At 37.3% G+C, this 16,936-nt stretch overlaps 1 protein-coding gene and 1 pseudogene across 2 annotated transcripts; both read right to left on the reverse strand.

Moving 5' to 3' along the window:
• Positions 1-3,028: 3,028 nt before the first annotated feature.
• LOC143880769 (replication protein A 32 kDa subunit A-like) lies at positions 3,029-8,046 on the reverse strand (annotated as a pseudogene). The gene is made up of 7 exons (XR_013251784.1): positions 7,457-8,046; positions 7,265-7,372; positions 7,058-7,161; positions 5,738-5,779; positions 4,685-4,762; positions 3,399-3,467; positions 3,029-3,298 (listed from the first exon to the last, which is right to left on the reverse strand). The product of XR_013251784.1 is annotated as a replication protein A 32 kDa subunit A-like (transcript).
• A 427-nt stretch (positions 8,047-8,473) lies between these two features.
• On the reverse strand, positions 8,474-15,944 carry LOC143880770 (guanosine deaminase). Its single transcript, XM_077383748.1, has 5 exons — positions 15,753-15,944; positions 13,126-13,185; positions 12,508-12,698; positions 9,003-9,107; positions 8,474-8,734 (listed from the first exon to the last, which is right to left on the reverse strand). Exons 1-5 carry the CDS (start codon positions 15,766-15,768, stop codon positions 8,546-8,548), a joined length of 561 nt encoding a protein of 186 aa, XP_077239863.1. The 5' UTR covers positions 15,769-15,944; the 3' UTR covers positions 8,474-8,545.
• Positions 15,945-16,936: the final 992 nt, after the last annotated feature.

Here is a 16,936-nt window from a genome sequence, read left to right on the forward strand (position 1 = left end):
ATTGATATAATGTCCTTTTTAAGAGGTTGAGGTTCCTGGATTCTAGTTTCTTCTTGCTTAACTTCCCTTCATTCCTCTGTTTCAGAGCAATACTGTTCTGCCTCTTTAGCTTTGAGTGTCAAAATATCATTCCCCAATTGACGAATAGAAGAAAGTGAACATAGATCAAATTGGGTTATGATTGATTGTCTAGGTGTTTTAATTATAGGACATTATTTCAGTTTGTCTTGTATTCTAAGATGTGTCGTTCTTGACAAGTTTTAATATACATTATTTCTATACCTGAGAAAGGAAATGAATGATTTGCATCCTAGAATACATCCTATCCAACATAATTTTCAATCAAACAACCTCATAATGATATTCCATTAAAGAAAAGAAGTAGAATTACATTGTTGAAGCTCACCTTTGCATGATCATGATCCCTCAGTTGCGAAGGCAAGATGGCAGAGGTGATCTTGTAAGGAAACACGCGAATTTCCGACTCAAATTTCCCAACCGGAAGACCCTGAATCGTCGTTAAACTTCTCGTGCTTACGTGATAACAGACGATTGCCTGTGGTACCAGCAAGAAAATAGCATCCAGACCCACATTGCAAGCAAGGATTCTAATCAAAGAATCGCTACGAACCCTCACCGTACTAGGTTTTAGGAACACTAATATTCCCTCACCACCAAGCTCCGTGTGGATGTTACAGAGATCTTCAATTAAATTCTCAAATTCCACACAATGTTGAGGCTCAAACTTGTCCCTATTAAAATTGAGAGCCCATATTTCAAACTCACTATTGTAAGCATGGCAACCAAAAAGAAGCTCCCCTCTTCGTGAAACCCAAAGACTTCTCCCATACAGCATCGTCGGAACCTCAATTAGCCTAACAGAATCTTCCATGAGATAACAAACAAGAGCATACCCCTCCAAGCAATCCCAATAAAGAGCTCCTTTGAAGTAAGCCTTCGAGTGTCCTAAACCACTACAATACGATGATGGAAGACTCAAAGATGAATCTTTCCACCTGCTTGTTTCCGAGGAAAAAATTAAAATCTCAGCGTTAGAGTACCCCTTCTTAGGTTCAATTAGACATACCACTCTGTAGGTGTTTGTCAATAGATGATCAGCGATCAAAGCAAACTCGACTTGAGTCTCTGGATGCGTATGTTTAGGCCAATATGGAAGAGTGACATATCTCTTGGTGAGAGGGTTAAACACACAAAATTTTCTCCCTACACAATATTTGCTTGCATAAGACTAACCCATTACAAGAATTAAACACACGTTCGTGGTCTTCCATCTTGGTGGCATCCGATAAAAAACTCAGCCTAATATTTGTAACATAGTCATCGCCGCCTTCTAAAGGTATTGGGTTATGTATGTCTCAATCTTCATATCGCCAATTCCAAAAGTAGTCATGTCGGGGCCCGCCATTGTAGAAAAGCCCATCGATGTCAAACCTTCGAAGCTCCAAACGAACTTTATCAAAGGTGGGTGAGGTTATCAAGGCGTGAAATTTTTTAGAAACACAGTTGAATTTGAAGAGAGACTTTACGGGAAGGAGGGCAAGATTACTGATATCCCGATGAAGTTCCAAGGAAACAGACGTATTAGCATGGATAAATTGAAGGTCCTTTTCTTCTGAATCCATCTCATCTCGAGAAGAAACTTGTGTACATTCATGGAAGAAGCTTTTATACTCAATCCCTCTCATCTTGAAAAGAGCCTTCTGTATTGGTAAAAAAAAGTATCTCAAAACCTAAGAGGGCGTGAAAGAGACAGTTTTTTTTTTTTTTTTTTTTTTTTGGATACACACGTGAACTTGAATAGACACTGAAGGGGAAAAACTATGGATGAAGCTTGAAGTCTTTCTTTGGGATCCTAATTCAAAGAAACTACCAAAAATTTCTCTCCTTGAGTGAATAAGATGAGTCTTAGTTTCTATTTTATAAAGACGAGAAATAGTAAACTATCCCACTTAGTTTCTAATTTTGATAAATTTTTCTCTCCCTGAGTGAATAGGATTCTTAGTTTCTATTTTACAGAGACGAGAAGTAGTTAACTATCCCACTTAGTTTCTAATTTTGATAAATTTTAAATGGGGGCACACCTATGCAATATAGATTCACCTCTCGATATGCTTTGCTTTCTCGAGATTTTATATGGGGCCTGAGACAAGAAGTCCTTTGAAGTGGGCCCCACTGTATCTTTTGAAAAATACTGTATTTTATGCTCTAAAGTCTCTGCTTTCTAATATTGTTCTATATATATTCTGTCTTATTTTTCTGATTCCTTATTGCCTCTTGATAACTCTCTGGATGTATTAAGGCTCCCTTCGTTTTGGATTTCGAGGAATTTTGAGTAGGAATTGGCATAATTGTGTTTAATTCTTAAAATAAAAAACGGGTAGGACCTAATTGTATTTTTCAGCGGGCCACCACATAATTGCTTGATTATTGGTTGATTTTAGAGTAGGCCCCGCCATGTGGCCACTGTGGCAAATGGTCTCAATCGCATACACGTCTCATGTGGGACCCAAGGTTGATATAAAAATACTGGCTTGTTGATGTGGCGGGACCTAGGGGTGGATATTCAGAAATTAAATTCATGCACTTTTTTATTCCAAAAAATGATTCTAAATTTAGAAACTTTTAGTCGGTTAGGATGATTTCAGATGCTAGTTCTTTCTTGATGTGACAAATAATGTCTAAAAAAACTAGATTTATCCCCGACTCTCGTAAATGTATTGCATGAAAATCAAGTATGTTGCTTTTTCATCATGAGAAATCACATGTTTCAGTTTAACACCCCTCCACCAGGCCCATAAAAAAAAAAAACACCCTTCCACCGATGAATATCGAATGCCAGCCAAGTACTCTTCAAGGATATCAGAAAGACAGAAACTAGAAGATGGGTTCCACTTGCTTTTGCACTTTCTAAGGTAATGAGATCAATAGTGGGGTAAAGGGCAGACCGTCACTGCCATGGGCGTCCTTCACCCAACTATTCCCCTTGAAGAAATGTGTTCAGATTGAATTTAGAGAAACATGAAATTGAAACCCCATTATAACATGCATAAAAGAATCCATATCAGAATGCAGCACTCTTCAATTACAAAAACATAGTGCACTCTATTCTTCTTTTCATCAATAGAGAGAAGACAAATACCACCATTCAAGAGAGAGAGAGAGAGAGAGAGAGCGGAGAAATACCAGTGTGAATCAGCCATCATGTGTCGACTTGAAATGATCATCATCAATTGTTGAATACATATTGCCCATGTCAATATAGTAATTAATAGACTCCCTGGATCATCCAGAGACACAGTTATGCATGAGCAGATGAGATCATGAAAGTGTGTTTGTGTGTGTTGGAGAGAGAGAGAGAGAGAGAGAGAGAGAGTTACATGACTTTATTCTTTGGGACACCTAGCCGCTTGGCAATCTCATCCACATGTAATCCACTTTCTTCAGCACTGAAATGTAGAAAGAGCCCACATGTCACAAGATTCACAACACCAGACAAGAAATCCGACACATTCGGAACTTATTATGATTAATGATTAAAGTGATACACTTGAATGCAGCTTTTTCTGTTTATATAGCTCTTATTCAGTTATTCACCCTTCCAATGCCCCTGGGAGCATGGTTTCAAAACACCTCCAAGTCGACCCCCATTTACCTTGGCCGCATTTTGCCCTACAAATTCAATCAAAACTCCTCTGACCTTCCCGAGTTATAAACGCATCCACCAAGTACTCAGCCATGTCAACTGAGTACTCGACCACATCATGTTGAGTAGAGTAGGATTTACTTAGTTAAAAGAAAAGCAAACCAATCAATGAAATGTTGGGAATTTAATTATTTCATATCCCATGATTCCATTTCAATTATTAAAGCAAAAACATTAAATGATATGAGCTCGATATCACACAGTTGTTGAAACAATTGGACTCTCATTGGTAGTAGGGAACCCCGGAAATGACACGTGATTTCCCACATTTTGGTATCGGATCCATCACTTGCACCAATCAAGATGGCCAAGTACCCATTGGGGAACAACCAAGCACTACTAAACCAGTCCTCTTAAAATGGTACGAATAGAATTGTTATAGATAAATCACTTGGCGTTGGGTTCAAGAAAGGTTGCCAAGATCATTTGGTCAAAGTCGCTTGACTTATCCATGCCCTTATCCACAGAGAACTAAGAAAATAAACAGAAACAGGAAGAGTAAACATATTAATCAATTGTTTGTATTTTGTTGCTCATTAGGAACCGAATTTCAAAATTGACAATCTGTTGACATAATCTGAAACGAACAGGACCTAAAATGCTACATTTTCTAAATATGAAAAAGTGTTCAAGAGGTTTTGAGTCCAATAATAGGTTTTGGGCTGAAAATCGGTTGTCTTAATATGAAAAACAGGACCTAAAATGCTACATTTTCTACCAAGAAAAAAGTGTTCAAGAGGATACTAATCGCAGCCTAATTCAAACATTAAAAAGATGATGATGATGAAAATCCAAATGAGCCAATATAAAACCTCAAAGCTAACCAGACAAAAAAAATACATGTAACTTCAACAGTACAGACTTAATCTATTTTATGGCCTGAACATGCTAATAGAACAATGCATTGATCTATAATCATTAGCCTAAAGAAATAAAATTGCAGAAACATTAAACACAAACCGAGCAGAAAAGGCCGCAACATGCTTTTTTCCTTGAAAAGCTTTCAAGTGGCCATTAACTCTAACATATATCCCATTCCTACCATCAGAAAAAAAAATAAAACAATCATTAATGCGTTATTTATCTTTTATACTTTAACACTCCCCCGCACGTGTAGCCCACTTGGCAAACACGTGGCACATGTGGTCCCACTTTGGGCCGACCATCGCATGTGGATTTTTGCTATCGGGAGGTTTGAACTCGAAACCTTTGGCTCTGATACCAAGTTAACTTACCAACTTCTCCAAAAGCTTAAGCTATTGGAGAAAGGCGTTATATATCTTTTATACACTCCCCCGCACGTGTGGCTTACTTGGCAAACACGTGGCACATGTGATCCCACTTTGGGCCGACCATCGCATGTGGATTTTTGCTATCCGGGAGGTTTGAACTCGAGACCTTTGGCTCTGATACCATGTTAACTTACCAAAGTGGGACTACATGTGCCAAAGGTCTCGAGTTCAAACCTCCCGGATAGCAAAAATCCACATGCGATGGTCGGCCCAAAGTGGGACCACATGTGCCACGTGTTTGCCAAGTAGGCCACACGTGCGGGGGAGTGTTAAAGTACAAAAGATAAATAACGCCTTTCTCCAACAGCTTAAGCTCTGATACCATGTAAACTACACTTTACTCCAAAAGCTTAAGCTGTTGGAGCCGACCAACGCATGTAGATTTTTGCTATCCGGGAGGTTTGAACTCAAGACCTTTGGCTCTGATACCATGTTAACTTACCAACTTCTCCAATAGCTTCTGTTGGAGAAAGGCATTATTTATCTTTTATATTTTTAACACATATAAACCGTCTGAAGTCTAATGCAGTGCATTGTACAAAGCAATATTACAATGATAAAAAAAAATTGAAATCAATGGGTCCGATGAAGACATGTAGATAATTTCAATGCCGAAATCTATTGCAAACATTAACATCCTTATATATTTAACGAAAAACAAGGGGAGAGCACATAAATAACCAACCCACAAGAGGAAAAAGGAATTGAGATAAAAACTTACTGAATAACAGCGACTTCATTTGACTCTGCAGAATCATTTGTCCTGAAAAACCATCCAAATCACCCTGGTTTTAATTCAGCTAACAAAGCAATACAATAAATGTGAAACAACCAATTACTCCAAAAGCTTAAGCTGATAGAGTTGGTGTTAGTTAATAATTTACATTTCAACACTCCGCTTCATATGTGGCCCCCTCTTTTTTTTGAAGGTTGGCCATACACGTGGATTTTTAATATGGAGTTGTTGTGCCTTAAGGCAATAGTTCTGATACCACGTGAAAACAACTAATTAAGTTGTTGGAGTATAAGTTATTAAAAAACACCAACTCGAGGCAATAGTTCTGATACCACGTGAAAACAACCAATTAAGTTGTTAGAGTATAAATTATTAAATAACACCAACTCTAAGGGCGAGATGTCTTTCGGCTTTCCGTTTTGTATCGGCTTATGACCTTTGGGAGGGGTGGAAGGAAGTTTGTTTTAGTTCGGATAATAGGCCTCGGATTGCTCAACGGTGGGAGACTCCTCCTTGTGGAATGCTTAAAATGAATTTTGATGGTTCGAGTCTTGGAAACCCGGGACCGGCCGGGGTTGGAGGTGTGTTTCGCAATGATTGTGGTGGAGTTGTGTGGGCTTATTCTGGCCCTCTTGGAATATGTGATGCTTCGGAGGCCGAAATAAAGGCGGCTTATCAAGGTATCAAAAGAATTGATAGAGAGAACATGGACAAAACTATTGTGGAGGGTGATTCACTCAATGTGATTCGGTGGTTAAGTAGGGCGGTGTTGCCTCCATGGAGATTCTATTCTATTTTTGATGAAATAGAGGATTTAATCTCGGGTTCGAGTATTGTGTTTAATCATGTGCGGAGGTCCGCTAATGGAGAGGCGGATGGTTTGGCTAGGGGTGGAGTTAGTCGTTCGGAATTGGAATGGTTTGATTTTCTCCCTCCGTGAGTATTATTTTGTAATTTTTCTTTCTTTTTCTTGTTTCCTGTATTCTCGGGTGTGGTCCATCTCGGTCCCCCCCTGTTCTTTTTATGATATTTTTCACCATTTCAAAAAAAAAACACCAACTCTAAGGGCATAAGCTGTTGGAGTAAGTGGTTGTTTTCACGTGGTATAAGAGCTATTGCCTCACAGCAGGTCCTGAGTTCAAAACCCAAAAACTCCTTGATATTAAAAATCCACGTGTATGGACAACCCAAAAAAAGAGGGGCCACATGTGAGGGGAAGTGTTTCACAATAAACAAATGAATTATATCCTCCAAAAATTATAGCAAAAAAGGTGAAACAAAATCTAAACAAAATGAAAAATTCACAATCTATGAACTTCAATCCGTCCCGTCCCCATCCCATCATCGAGAATGAAAGAGACATCCGTAACCTTTTCAACTTTACTACTCACCATTCCAAGCAGCAAAACCTACAATCCCCAGTCATTCCAAAAACATCCTAAAATCATAACTTCCCAAATGAAAAATAAAACCAAAGTACAAAGAATCTGTCTAGGTTTGGAGAAACCATACATTGTTCACTTCAATGTCATCAATCACAAAGTTGGATTTATCATCAGATTGATAAGTTTCGCTGATCTGCTTCACCGTCAGAGGAAGCAAGCATTGATTAATGCGACTCTGCAATCCAATGAAAGAGAATTTTTGAAATATAAAGTAGGAAGAGAAAAAGTGATGGAAATTGAAATAGGAAAAATCGCTTACTTTGGCTGGAGAAAAACCGAGATCGGCATTTTGAGTTGACTGAGAAGGCATGAATCCGCCTCCTGAGAAGAGTGTTACCATCAAATTGGCTCGCAAACATCTCTTAGAAATTCCCAATCTGTCAGAAGAAACCGTAGATCGAAGAAAAACGCCCTAGCTTGAAGAAAAAAACCCTAGATCGAAGTAAAAAACCCTAGATTTCGCGCCAAAGGATCGATTTTAGATTTAAATGAGACCATTTCCCGCTCTCTCTCTCTCTCTCTGTTTTTCCATTTATTTGAGGAATGAAAAAGTAGAGGGAGCCCTTGAAAACACCAGCTGCAAGGGCGCCCATATATATTATGGGCAGTGATAAATGGACCCCCATATATATCTGTAAGTTGGGTTTTACTAGTCTTTATTAGGGTTTTTAAAGAGTTATCAAGTCAAAATAGATGTTAGATCAGGGGTTGAGTTATAATTAAAGCCTTGAGAGTAGACATTTTTGCTAGAGATTTTGGCTGTAACTTCATTAGTTTTTTATTTATCCTGATACCCATTACAGTGATTCTAGTCATCTTCATAGATTTTTTTGTTTTCTGATGTTTATTTTCAATCCGATCAAGCTTTTCCGTAAGGCCTGATTTATGGTTCCATCAAGAAAAGCTAACCCATGGATTTTTGCAGTCCCTATTTGGACTGCAGCAATTTTCCGGTAATACATGCCCACCTATGCCCCCATGTAGGACCCAAAAAGTGCCTTTTACCATTGATTGATCTTTCTCAGATGGGTTTCACACCTAAAAGATAAGGTCCCTTCTAAAACCTTCACATTGAAGGTAAAATTCCAGCACATGTTGATCAATTAGGAAGAAATTCATAGCTATATTTGCCTTCATAGCTAAGCATGATATTCACCTTCCCACTAGCAAATGGCTGCTTATTTGACTTGTGTGAGTAGAAACTAGAGGCTGGGTATTCACTTTTCAAACGATAACAGAAGATTAGAATAAGAACAAAAAAGACAATGAAACCATGTATTGAAAATGGAGAAATATATTTATTTTAAGTAGCATAAACGAGAATGTTTCAAGTCATTCCATGGAGATATCAATACATTCTAAACTTCTCCTTGGTCTTCTCAAAGACTTGTTCAGCAATGATGGCACCATTCCCATCAGCCTTTTTAATCTCCAATTGGGCCTTTTGGTAGAATCCAGTGCCCCTTAATGCATCTGCAATAAAATCATCAAACCCAATAGCTATTGCAGCCTCTGCCTTTGCTCCGTACACCAACCTCTGTAACATAAGAGTAGAACATGCAACACCCAATTACAAAATCAGCCAAAAAGATTGGATAGATGTAAGTAGTCATGACAAGATTTCTTTTCCTTTGAGGGTGCAACTCGGGTCGATTTTAGGGAATTTTGGTTGAGCTTTGCCATAAAATCGAGCCGGGTTTCCAATTCATTTTTAAGAAAAAGCTCAACACAACCCGACCCAAATTACCTCTGTTTTTCTTTGATCAGTTATGATAAGAGAAAATGAGTAAGGGATAGAGTGCTACCTTAATTCGTGAAAGATGAATGGCGCCAAAGCACATCGGACAAGGTTCACAGGATGCATATATTTCGCAATCAGAAAGCTCGATTTGATTGAGTTTTTTGCACGCCTAAAAAGGAATATGTATTAGGTCATTTGCAAAATCCATATGGATGTCAAAGATAAAATATTCACAATTTCATGCAATGGTGCCAAGACCCAAAAAGAGCTCTTGGAAAACTGCAATATGTGGCATCTTCCACCTTATAATAAAGTAGTAGCATTAATTAAAACACACAAGCATTTGTACAGATGAAAGGATTGTTGGGACCCGGGTAGAACTCACCCTCAAAAGCTAGCCATTAAGGGGAGGGTGCCCAAGCCCTTATAAAGCCCATCCACATCTCTCACTTTACCGATGTGGGATCTTTGCTTTCACGTGGAACCCCCAACAAGGATTGTGTGGAATATGGACAAAGTTTAAAAGTAATGTGAAACTATTTTAATACACTCTGATCTACAAAACATGCCATAAGAAACTAAAGCATATCAAACATGCCACAGCAAACTAACAGATTTTAAACATGTCACACAACTCGACACAAGAAACTAACATATTTCAAACATTGGGTGGCCCTGGGAAGAAAAAGGGGCGAATATATCACTTCACTTTTTTTTTCTCTGAAAAGTAAACATGCCATAAGAAATTAGCATATTTCAAACTGTCACGAGCATATCCAATTTGCTAGAAAACCTGATAAACATTACAAGTGGTGAAATCGAAGTCCTCTTCAGAATCAAGAAATAGTAGCATAGCCAATCTCAAAACATAATGTATGTGGGATGTAAAAAAAGAACTAAACCTTACACTAACAGTGTCGGGTCCAGACCCAGACACAAGGTAGACATCCCAACATGAGGGACATTCGGAACTTCGGATAAAACCTTCACAAGATGTAGGGTACCCTTGGTTACCTAGTGATCAGGGTAAGACCCCATCTATGATGAGGTTGTCTAGATCTTTGGAGACACCTAATATTACCATATGCCCATGTGCTAAGAGGACATTAAGGATCAATCACACAATTGTCGAGGATGGCTGAGCATAACTCATGCTGTGTAGTAGATATGATGACATCTACAATTAACTTTGCCTTGAATACATTCCTTTCCACACTAAACTTGTTCATAGAACACGTGGTTGAGACCATGTTAACCTACTAAGATTTAAATAGACCCCTACACATGTATGAGAACCATTCTTGCAGGAACTCTAGTGCTTTCCGCTGCCATTCACTGCATTATAAGGATAAGAAACCATGGGTGGTATTTTGGTACACATTGCCAAGTGTCCCAATTTTTTAAATAGACCCCTACACATGTATGAGAACCATGGTTTCATTATGTGCTCCATTCAATTTTTTTTATTTTAAAAACCAGCTACTAAAAGACCAAGTCATAAATGTCCTTGGCCCTTGGGAAATAATTGTTGCAATTACAACCGAGTTTCAAAATATCAGTATCAGTCAGCGTGTCAGTCGGAGGCCGAAACGAAAAGTATCGACCACACTTATGCATTTACTTTTAGTAAGGGTATCAGCCACATTTAAGTGGGCTTCTCTCAAGTTTTTTTGCTACTACTTGAATTAAGAGTAGAAAAAATATTTTAACGAAAGAAATTATCAAATAAACAATCAAAGTAGCTAAAACACTAACATAACTACATAGGTACTAAGAAATATCATATTTAAAAAAGGGCAGTGATAAATCGACCCCCATATATCTTAAATCGACCCCCACATGGGGCAGTGCTTAGAGAGAGAGATATATATATATATATATATAGAGAGAGAGAGAGACATGGGGGTCGATTGAGATATCAGGGGATCAATTTATCACTGCCCTTAAAAAATTGTCAAAAAGTAAAAAAATAATAATAAATATCATTAAAAACAGTAAAATAATCAAGAACAAGCCCACACACATAGATCAAGCTAAAAATTTCTAAAATATCAAATATAAAAGAAATTCAATTATTAAAATTTTAAAAAATATGACAAAATGCAAAAAAGTAACAAGAGTTCGTAAGAAATGGACACATGGACCGAAAAGTATAACGTGATAGATCTAGCCTATAGAATAAAACAATCAAACAATACGTTACACATAAATCTATCAATAAAAGATAAATATTACAAGAGTAGAAAAAAGAGATAATAATAAAATCCACATAAATAATGCCCAAACATGGAAAACAACACATCACTATTTGTGATGTATAATAACTAATCCATACAGAAAAATGAGAAAATAAATAAAAAATTTACGTAAAATGAAAAAATCCCAAAATTTTGTGAATCTAACATCGATCCGTTTATTCTCTCTTCAAATCTTGTTTTTCTCAGTTGAAACTAATACGGTCTGCAAATTAAGGTTTGGAGTTTTGGGTGTATGAAGGTTTGCGTATGTGCTTGGTCAGAACTGTTTCTTCAAATTTCTTGCAATGTTTTTCCTTTTGTTTCTCGAACACTTTTCTGACCCTCTCAAGGCATTTCAATTTCATTGTAATTACGCATAACTCCAAAGGTTTCTCACTAATTACGCATAAATCTATTCAATGACTTCTTTTCTACAAGTGAAAGCTCCTAAAACTCTAAATAAGTCTTCCATAATCAAGCACAGACATAGTAAATATAAAGGTAGGCAGGGTTGGATCTGTTCATGATGAGGTTTGATTCTTTTTTTCCTCCTTCTTCATATGGTAGGTGATGTTACAGAGTTTGACGTTTGAACTTCAAATCTAGAAAATGGAACTGCAGTTCTCTGTTGAGAAGCTTTTAACTAATTCTACTTCTCTCCCCTTGATCTCATGAAAGCGATTAAAATTCTGATCTATTCTGTTCATGTCCTAACAGCTGAAATATATACGAATATGTTAAGACATAGGTACACCCTAATAGAGAATATAAATGACCCTTCACAAGCCAATCTTCTAAACAAACAAGAAACAATAACCAACATGTCGATACATTTCTTTTCCTTTTATAAATAATAAACCAAATAATTACGTTTACACATTAAAAAATATCACATTTACCCATAATAATATGTTTCATTTGGATGTTGAAGCTTAACATATAATAGGAAAAAAATAGTTGTATTAGCCTGCTAGAGAATTCCAAATAATTACGTTCAAATCATGAAGGAGTTACCCCAAATCCTAAAGAATGACCAAAGATAGATGGGCCGATAATATAGGGTCACTCAATTCTGGCCTAAATATTAGGTATCAATAGTGACTAGATAGAGAAAGATCCAGCAATGAAACCAGAGTTAATTGATTCTCACTGATTTGTAAGCCAAAGTTTCCACAACCCATTTTGGTTAACAAATTGGAAATAATATCTTGATCTTTCAAATAAAAAAAGTTACCAAATTGGATACCAATAAACAAAGAACACAGTTAGAGGTTTAAAACCGCAAGAGATATAGCCAATTGTTCACAAAATAAGCTACTTTCAGGGTCTTACCTCTCTTATTGCGGTCACTTCGGCATGGGCAGTTGGATCTGTGCTCTTCAAAACCATGTTATGACAACTCGCAACTATTTCATCATTACAAACAACGACAGCACCAAAAGGGCCTCCATCTCCACAATCAACCCCGTTGTAAGCTTCTTCGACGGCTTTCGATAAGAATTTGTGATCTCTATCTTGAACAGCTAATTGATCCATGACCAAACAATGCAATACATATCAACAACCATACGTTTTATTTTCAAATAATTTTAAATGGTATTAGAACTTTGGCGCAACGGTAAGGTTGCTCCATTGTGACTTGGTAGTCACGGGTTCGAGTCACGGAAACAGCTTCTTTGGAAAGCAGGGGTAAGGCTGCGTACATCTAGCCCTCCCTAGACCCTGCAATGGCTGGAGCCTCGTGCACTAGGCTGCCTTTTTTTTTTATTAGAACTATTAAAAAAGGAGTCCTCCGATAATCCACAAAAACAAAGAAATTGTCCAAGTAAACCATTAATGCCCATGCTTCATTTAAAGTTTAAACCATGATTGAGCATTTCTTTTTTCAAAAAAATATACAAATTTGAGCTTATATAGGATAAAGAGAGCCGAAAATGTGGCACCCATTACCTTGTTGATGGCCAGAAAATGTGGAAGCAACAGCAATAGTTCCATCCTTGGATTCCAGCACTGAAAAATGAACGGATTGAAGGAAAAAAGAAAGAAAGAAGGAAACATGAATCAAACACAATTCAACAACAAAAACGACAATGTTTTAGAAGTCCATTAGCATATAAATCTCATTACAGTCCATTTTTAAAAAAAATCTCATTACAGTCTTACACAAAAAACAGAAAAGAGGAAAAAGAGCTAAACGAGAAAGGGCGATGAAGATCAAACAAATCGAAAGGAACAACTAAAAAATCTGACCCATCTATGAATTCCAATTCCCAACTTTACAAACAATCACTATAGCTTCCACTCACTCATTGCAACTCACATATACCATTAAAAGAAAAATATAGCATGTGAGCTCCATGAAGGGCGTACAAAACAAATAAATAACATAGGCTGCACATTCCAATAGATCTTAAAATTCCCACTTTTAATACTATAGCTCAAAAAACACATAAGTCAAGCATAATTCTAAATAAATGACCAATCTAAACCATTCATGCGATAGGCCTCATCTTGGATGTTCACTGCCTGAAGAACATTATGATCAGCTGATTCTGCCTGTCCCATCAAGAAAAGGGTAAGAAAAAAAGAACATGCAACCATCAGAATTTAATGGCCAAAAATCCTTTGAACGCATGATTTGGATGGTTGATGTTTGAGTGACGGGCAGTCCAAGGTTGTGGAGCCCACCACATGAATGGTTCATATCAATCAAGATGGTCCTTCAATATACCAAAACACAGGCCACAAATCAAAATAAAATTCCCAATCTTAATTTCACAAGTTAAATAAATGACTTATGGCAATCCTACAAAGTACAAACATCAGGAAAAGTTAAAAGAACAGAAAGAGGAAGGGGAGGGAGAGGATGAAAAAAGTGAGTCACGCATAACTCTACATCAAGAAAAGCAGTATTCCTAAGAGTTAACCCTCCTAATTTCACATACAACAGAAAAAAAAGTATCTTGTTGTAGTTGTAATACAATAGTTGAAACTTGACACATCTGAGAACTTCCGATCCCTCTCCCTATGATGCCATCGTATTGCCATGCTTTCCAGTTTATTCATTACATGTGGAGCCAATCACTGTTTCTCTTAACTATTCATGTGATAAGCCTCACCATAGATGGTTCACTGCCTGAAGATCATTATGACCGGGTGATCCTAACTGTTTGATCAAGATCCATCAGAAAAAAGGTAAGACATATAAATATACAATAGTCCGGATTCAATGGCCAAAAGGCCATTAAACACATGATTTGGATGATTGATTTTCGGGCTCCGGGCAATCCAAGGTGAATCCCACCACATGAATGGCTCATATCAATTAAAGTGGTGCCTATGTGTATTGTAGAGACAAGGAAACAGGAGAACATGATATCCGACTGGGATGCGTTGAATTCAATAGGGCCTTGTATTTCCATCCTCTATGTATCCGTCAGAAAAATGAAAAGAAAAAGAAATACGACAAAAATGAGAAAGACGTGGGAGATAAATAATCTTATCAACCAATACTTCATAAAGAGAAAAGAGAAGAGTATGACCGATCTAAGAATTCTGGCTCCTAAATTTGCAAACTGTAAAAATAAATCCTGTAATCTTAATGCAGATGAAGGAGAAGAAAATAAATGATGACGAAAGAGAGACTTGTGATAAAAAGGGAGGCGGCCCAGTGCACGAGGGTCCCGCCATTGTGGGGTCTGGGAGGGCTAGATGTACGCAGCCCTGCTTTGCAGAGAGGCTGTTTCCGTGACTCGAACCCGTGACCAGGTCACAATGGAGCAACCTTACCGTTGCGCCAAGGCTCACCCCTTAACGTTTCCAGGACCAAATTCCACAAACTATAAAAATAAAGCTTACAGTAACAATTCTACAAATACCCATGAAAGAGAAGAAGAAAAAAGGATGAAAATAACACCAATAATCAACATAAAAATATAGTTAGACTAGAAATTAATATATTAAGAAAAGATTTATTCCAGATTGCCAAGTAGATATTCCAGAAACTAGATTCCTACAAAAACCTATGAAAGAGGGGAAATAACAAAAATAATAAAAAATTAATGTTGGCACAAATATATAAGCATAATTCTACTTGGAAGTCGAAATCTGATCCATCTGGGATTCCCCCCCTCCAAATCCCACAAACCAGTAGTTTAGTTTCAATCCAAACAATGAACAAGAAATAGAGAAAAAGGAAGATCCTAAAATAAAGCAGGGTAATAATCCACACAGGAAAAAAGAAAAAGGAAAGAAAGAGAAGAAACAACCAATCTGAGTTCCTAATGCAAAATCTACAAGTAATACTCTGCATACCATCCTAGTCATACCCATACAGAAAAATAAAACTGCAAATGAAAGAAAAAAGAACAAAATCAAGTACAATGTTCATCACAATAAATAAAAAAACCGACCCATCTGAGAATTCCCACTTCAAATTCTCACAATACAAACTGTTCAATTTTTTTTACCATTTCAAAAAAAAAAAAAAAAAAAAAGAAAAGAGAAAGAAAAACAAGAGATGATAATGCAACCCAAAACCCAAATAAGAAAAACAAATAAAAGTTCAGTCTTCTTACCCTTGGCCTCTTCCATGCTTAATCAAAGTGTTGAAACGGGTATTGTTGAATTGGGAAGAGAAGGAACATATATAAAGACAAAGAAAACTAAAACCGGTCTAGACTCCAGAGAATAAAATCTTCTGAACAGAAAAACAGGGGAAAGGGGGAAAGGCTTACGTCGGTTTTCAGAGTTCAATGTATGGGTCCCAAAAAAAGGAGAAGGATCTTTTACCAAAAAGGCCTGATTGTAGATTTGTAGGAGGTTTGTAGGGCCCACAACACCAACGAAATTTCTAGAAAGATATAAATCCAATGATATCAGCAGAGTCATGTTTTGATAGTGGCACTGACCCATCTTGTCTTTATTATTTAAAGAGCTGAGAAGGGTTTTCCTTACTTAAAAAGCGCTGACAAACCGGTTGAAAAAAAGGAAAAGACAGGCTGTACCTCGTGAATCATTTCCATGGGATGATCTAAGTCCTAACCCTCTCATCTGAAGAGGGACCCGCACATTATAGAAACCTCTATATAGATTAGGATCATCCCATGGAGATTTTTTTTTGTTTTTTTTATACGTAAGGTGGGGTTTGGCGGGGACCCTACCGGTTTATTAGAAAGTGATGATGACAATTACCAAAGGGAAAACGAAATTTCCCTTTGCCGCACAATTTGATTTTTTGGCATGTTTAGTTCAAATGTAACATGTCAAATTTGACTTTAGGGCTCATTTGGATGCCGAGAAGATTATGATTTGGATTTCTCACTTTTGCATTGTGATTTGGATCTGGATCAAATCCTTGATTTCCAAGTCAGAGTGTGATAGTGAAAATAATCAGATTTCCAAAAATGCTGTGAAAATGGAAATCCACATATCTGGCAGCCCCTTTTGCTCCTCAACCTCTCCCCTCCAGTTGGAAGTCTCTCTCTCTCTCTCTCTCTCTCTCTCTCTCAACATGAGCTGGGTGGACCTACTCATTTTGTATTCAAAACTCAATTCCAAATCCAAATACAAAATATGAGGTATCCAAACGGGCGCTTATATTCCACGAGAATTAGGGATTTGCAGACTAATTTATGCAAAAGCCATATGAGAAATGGCTTTCTGCGAAATTGGCTAGCAAATCCCTACTAATAAATTACTTATTAGTCCCTATTTAGATTGTTGGAACTTTCAGGAAAAGTTTGTAAAGGAAAATTATTTC

The sequence above is a fragment of the Tasmannia lanceolata genome, unplaced genomic scaffold (assembly GCF_043159265.1).
Source record: "Tasmannia lanceolata isolate RefF3 unplaced genomic scaffold, GAP_Taslan_0.1 ptg000007l, whole genome shotgun sequence".
In the NCBI taxonomy this organism is placed as follows: domain Eukaryota; kingdom Viridiplantae; phylum Streptophyta; class Magnoliopsida; order Canellales; family Winteraceae; genus Tasmannia; species Tasmannia lanceolata.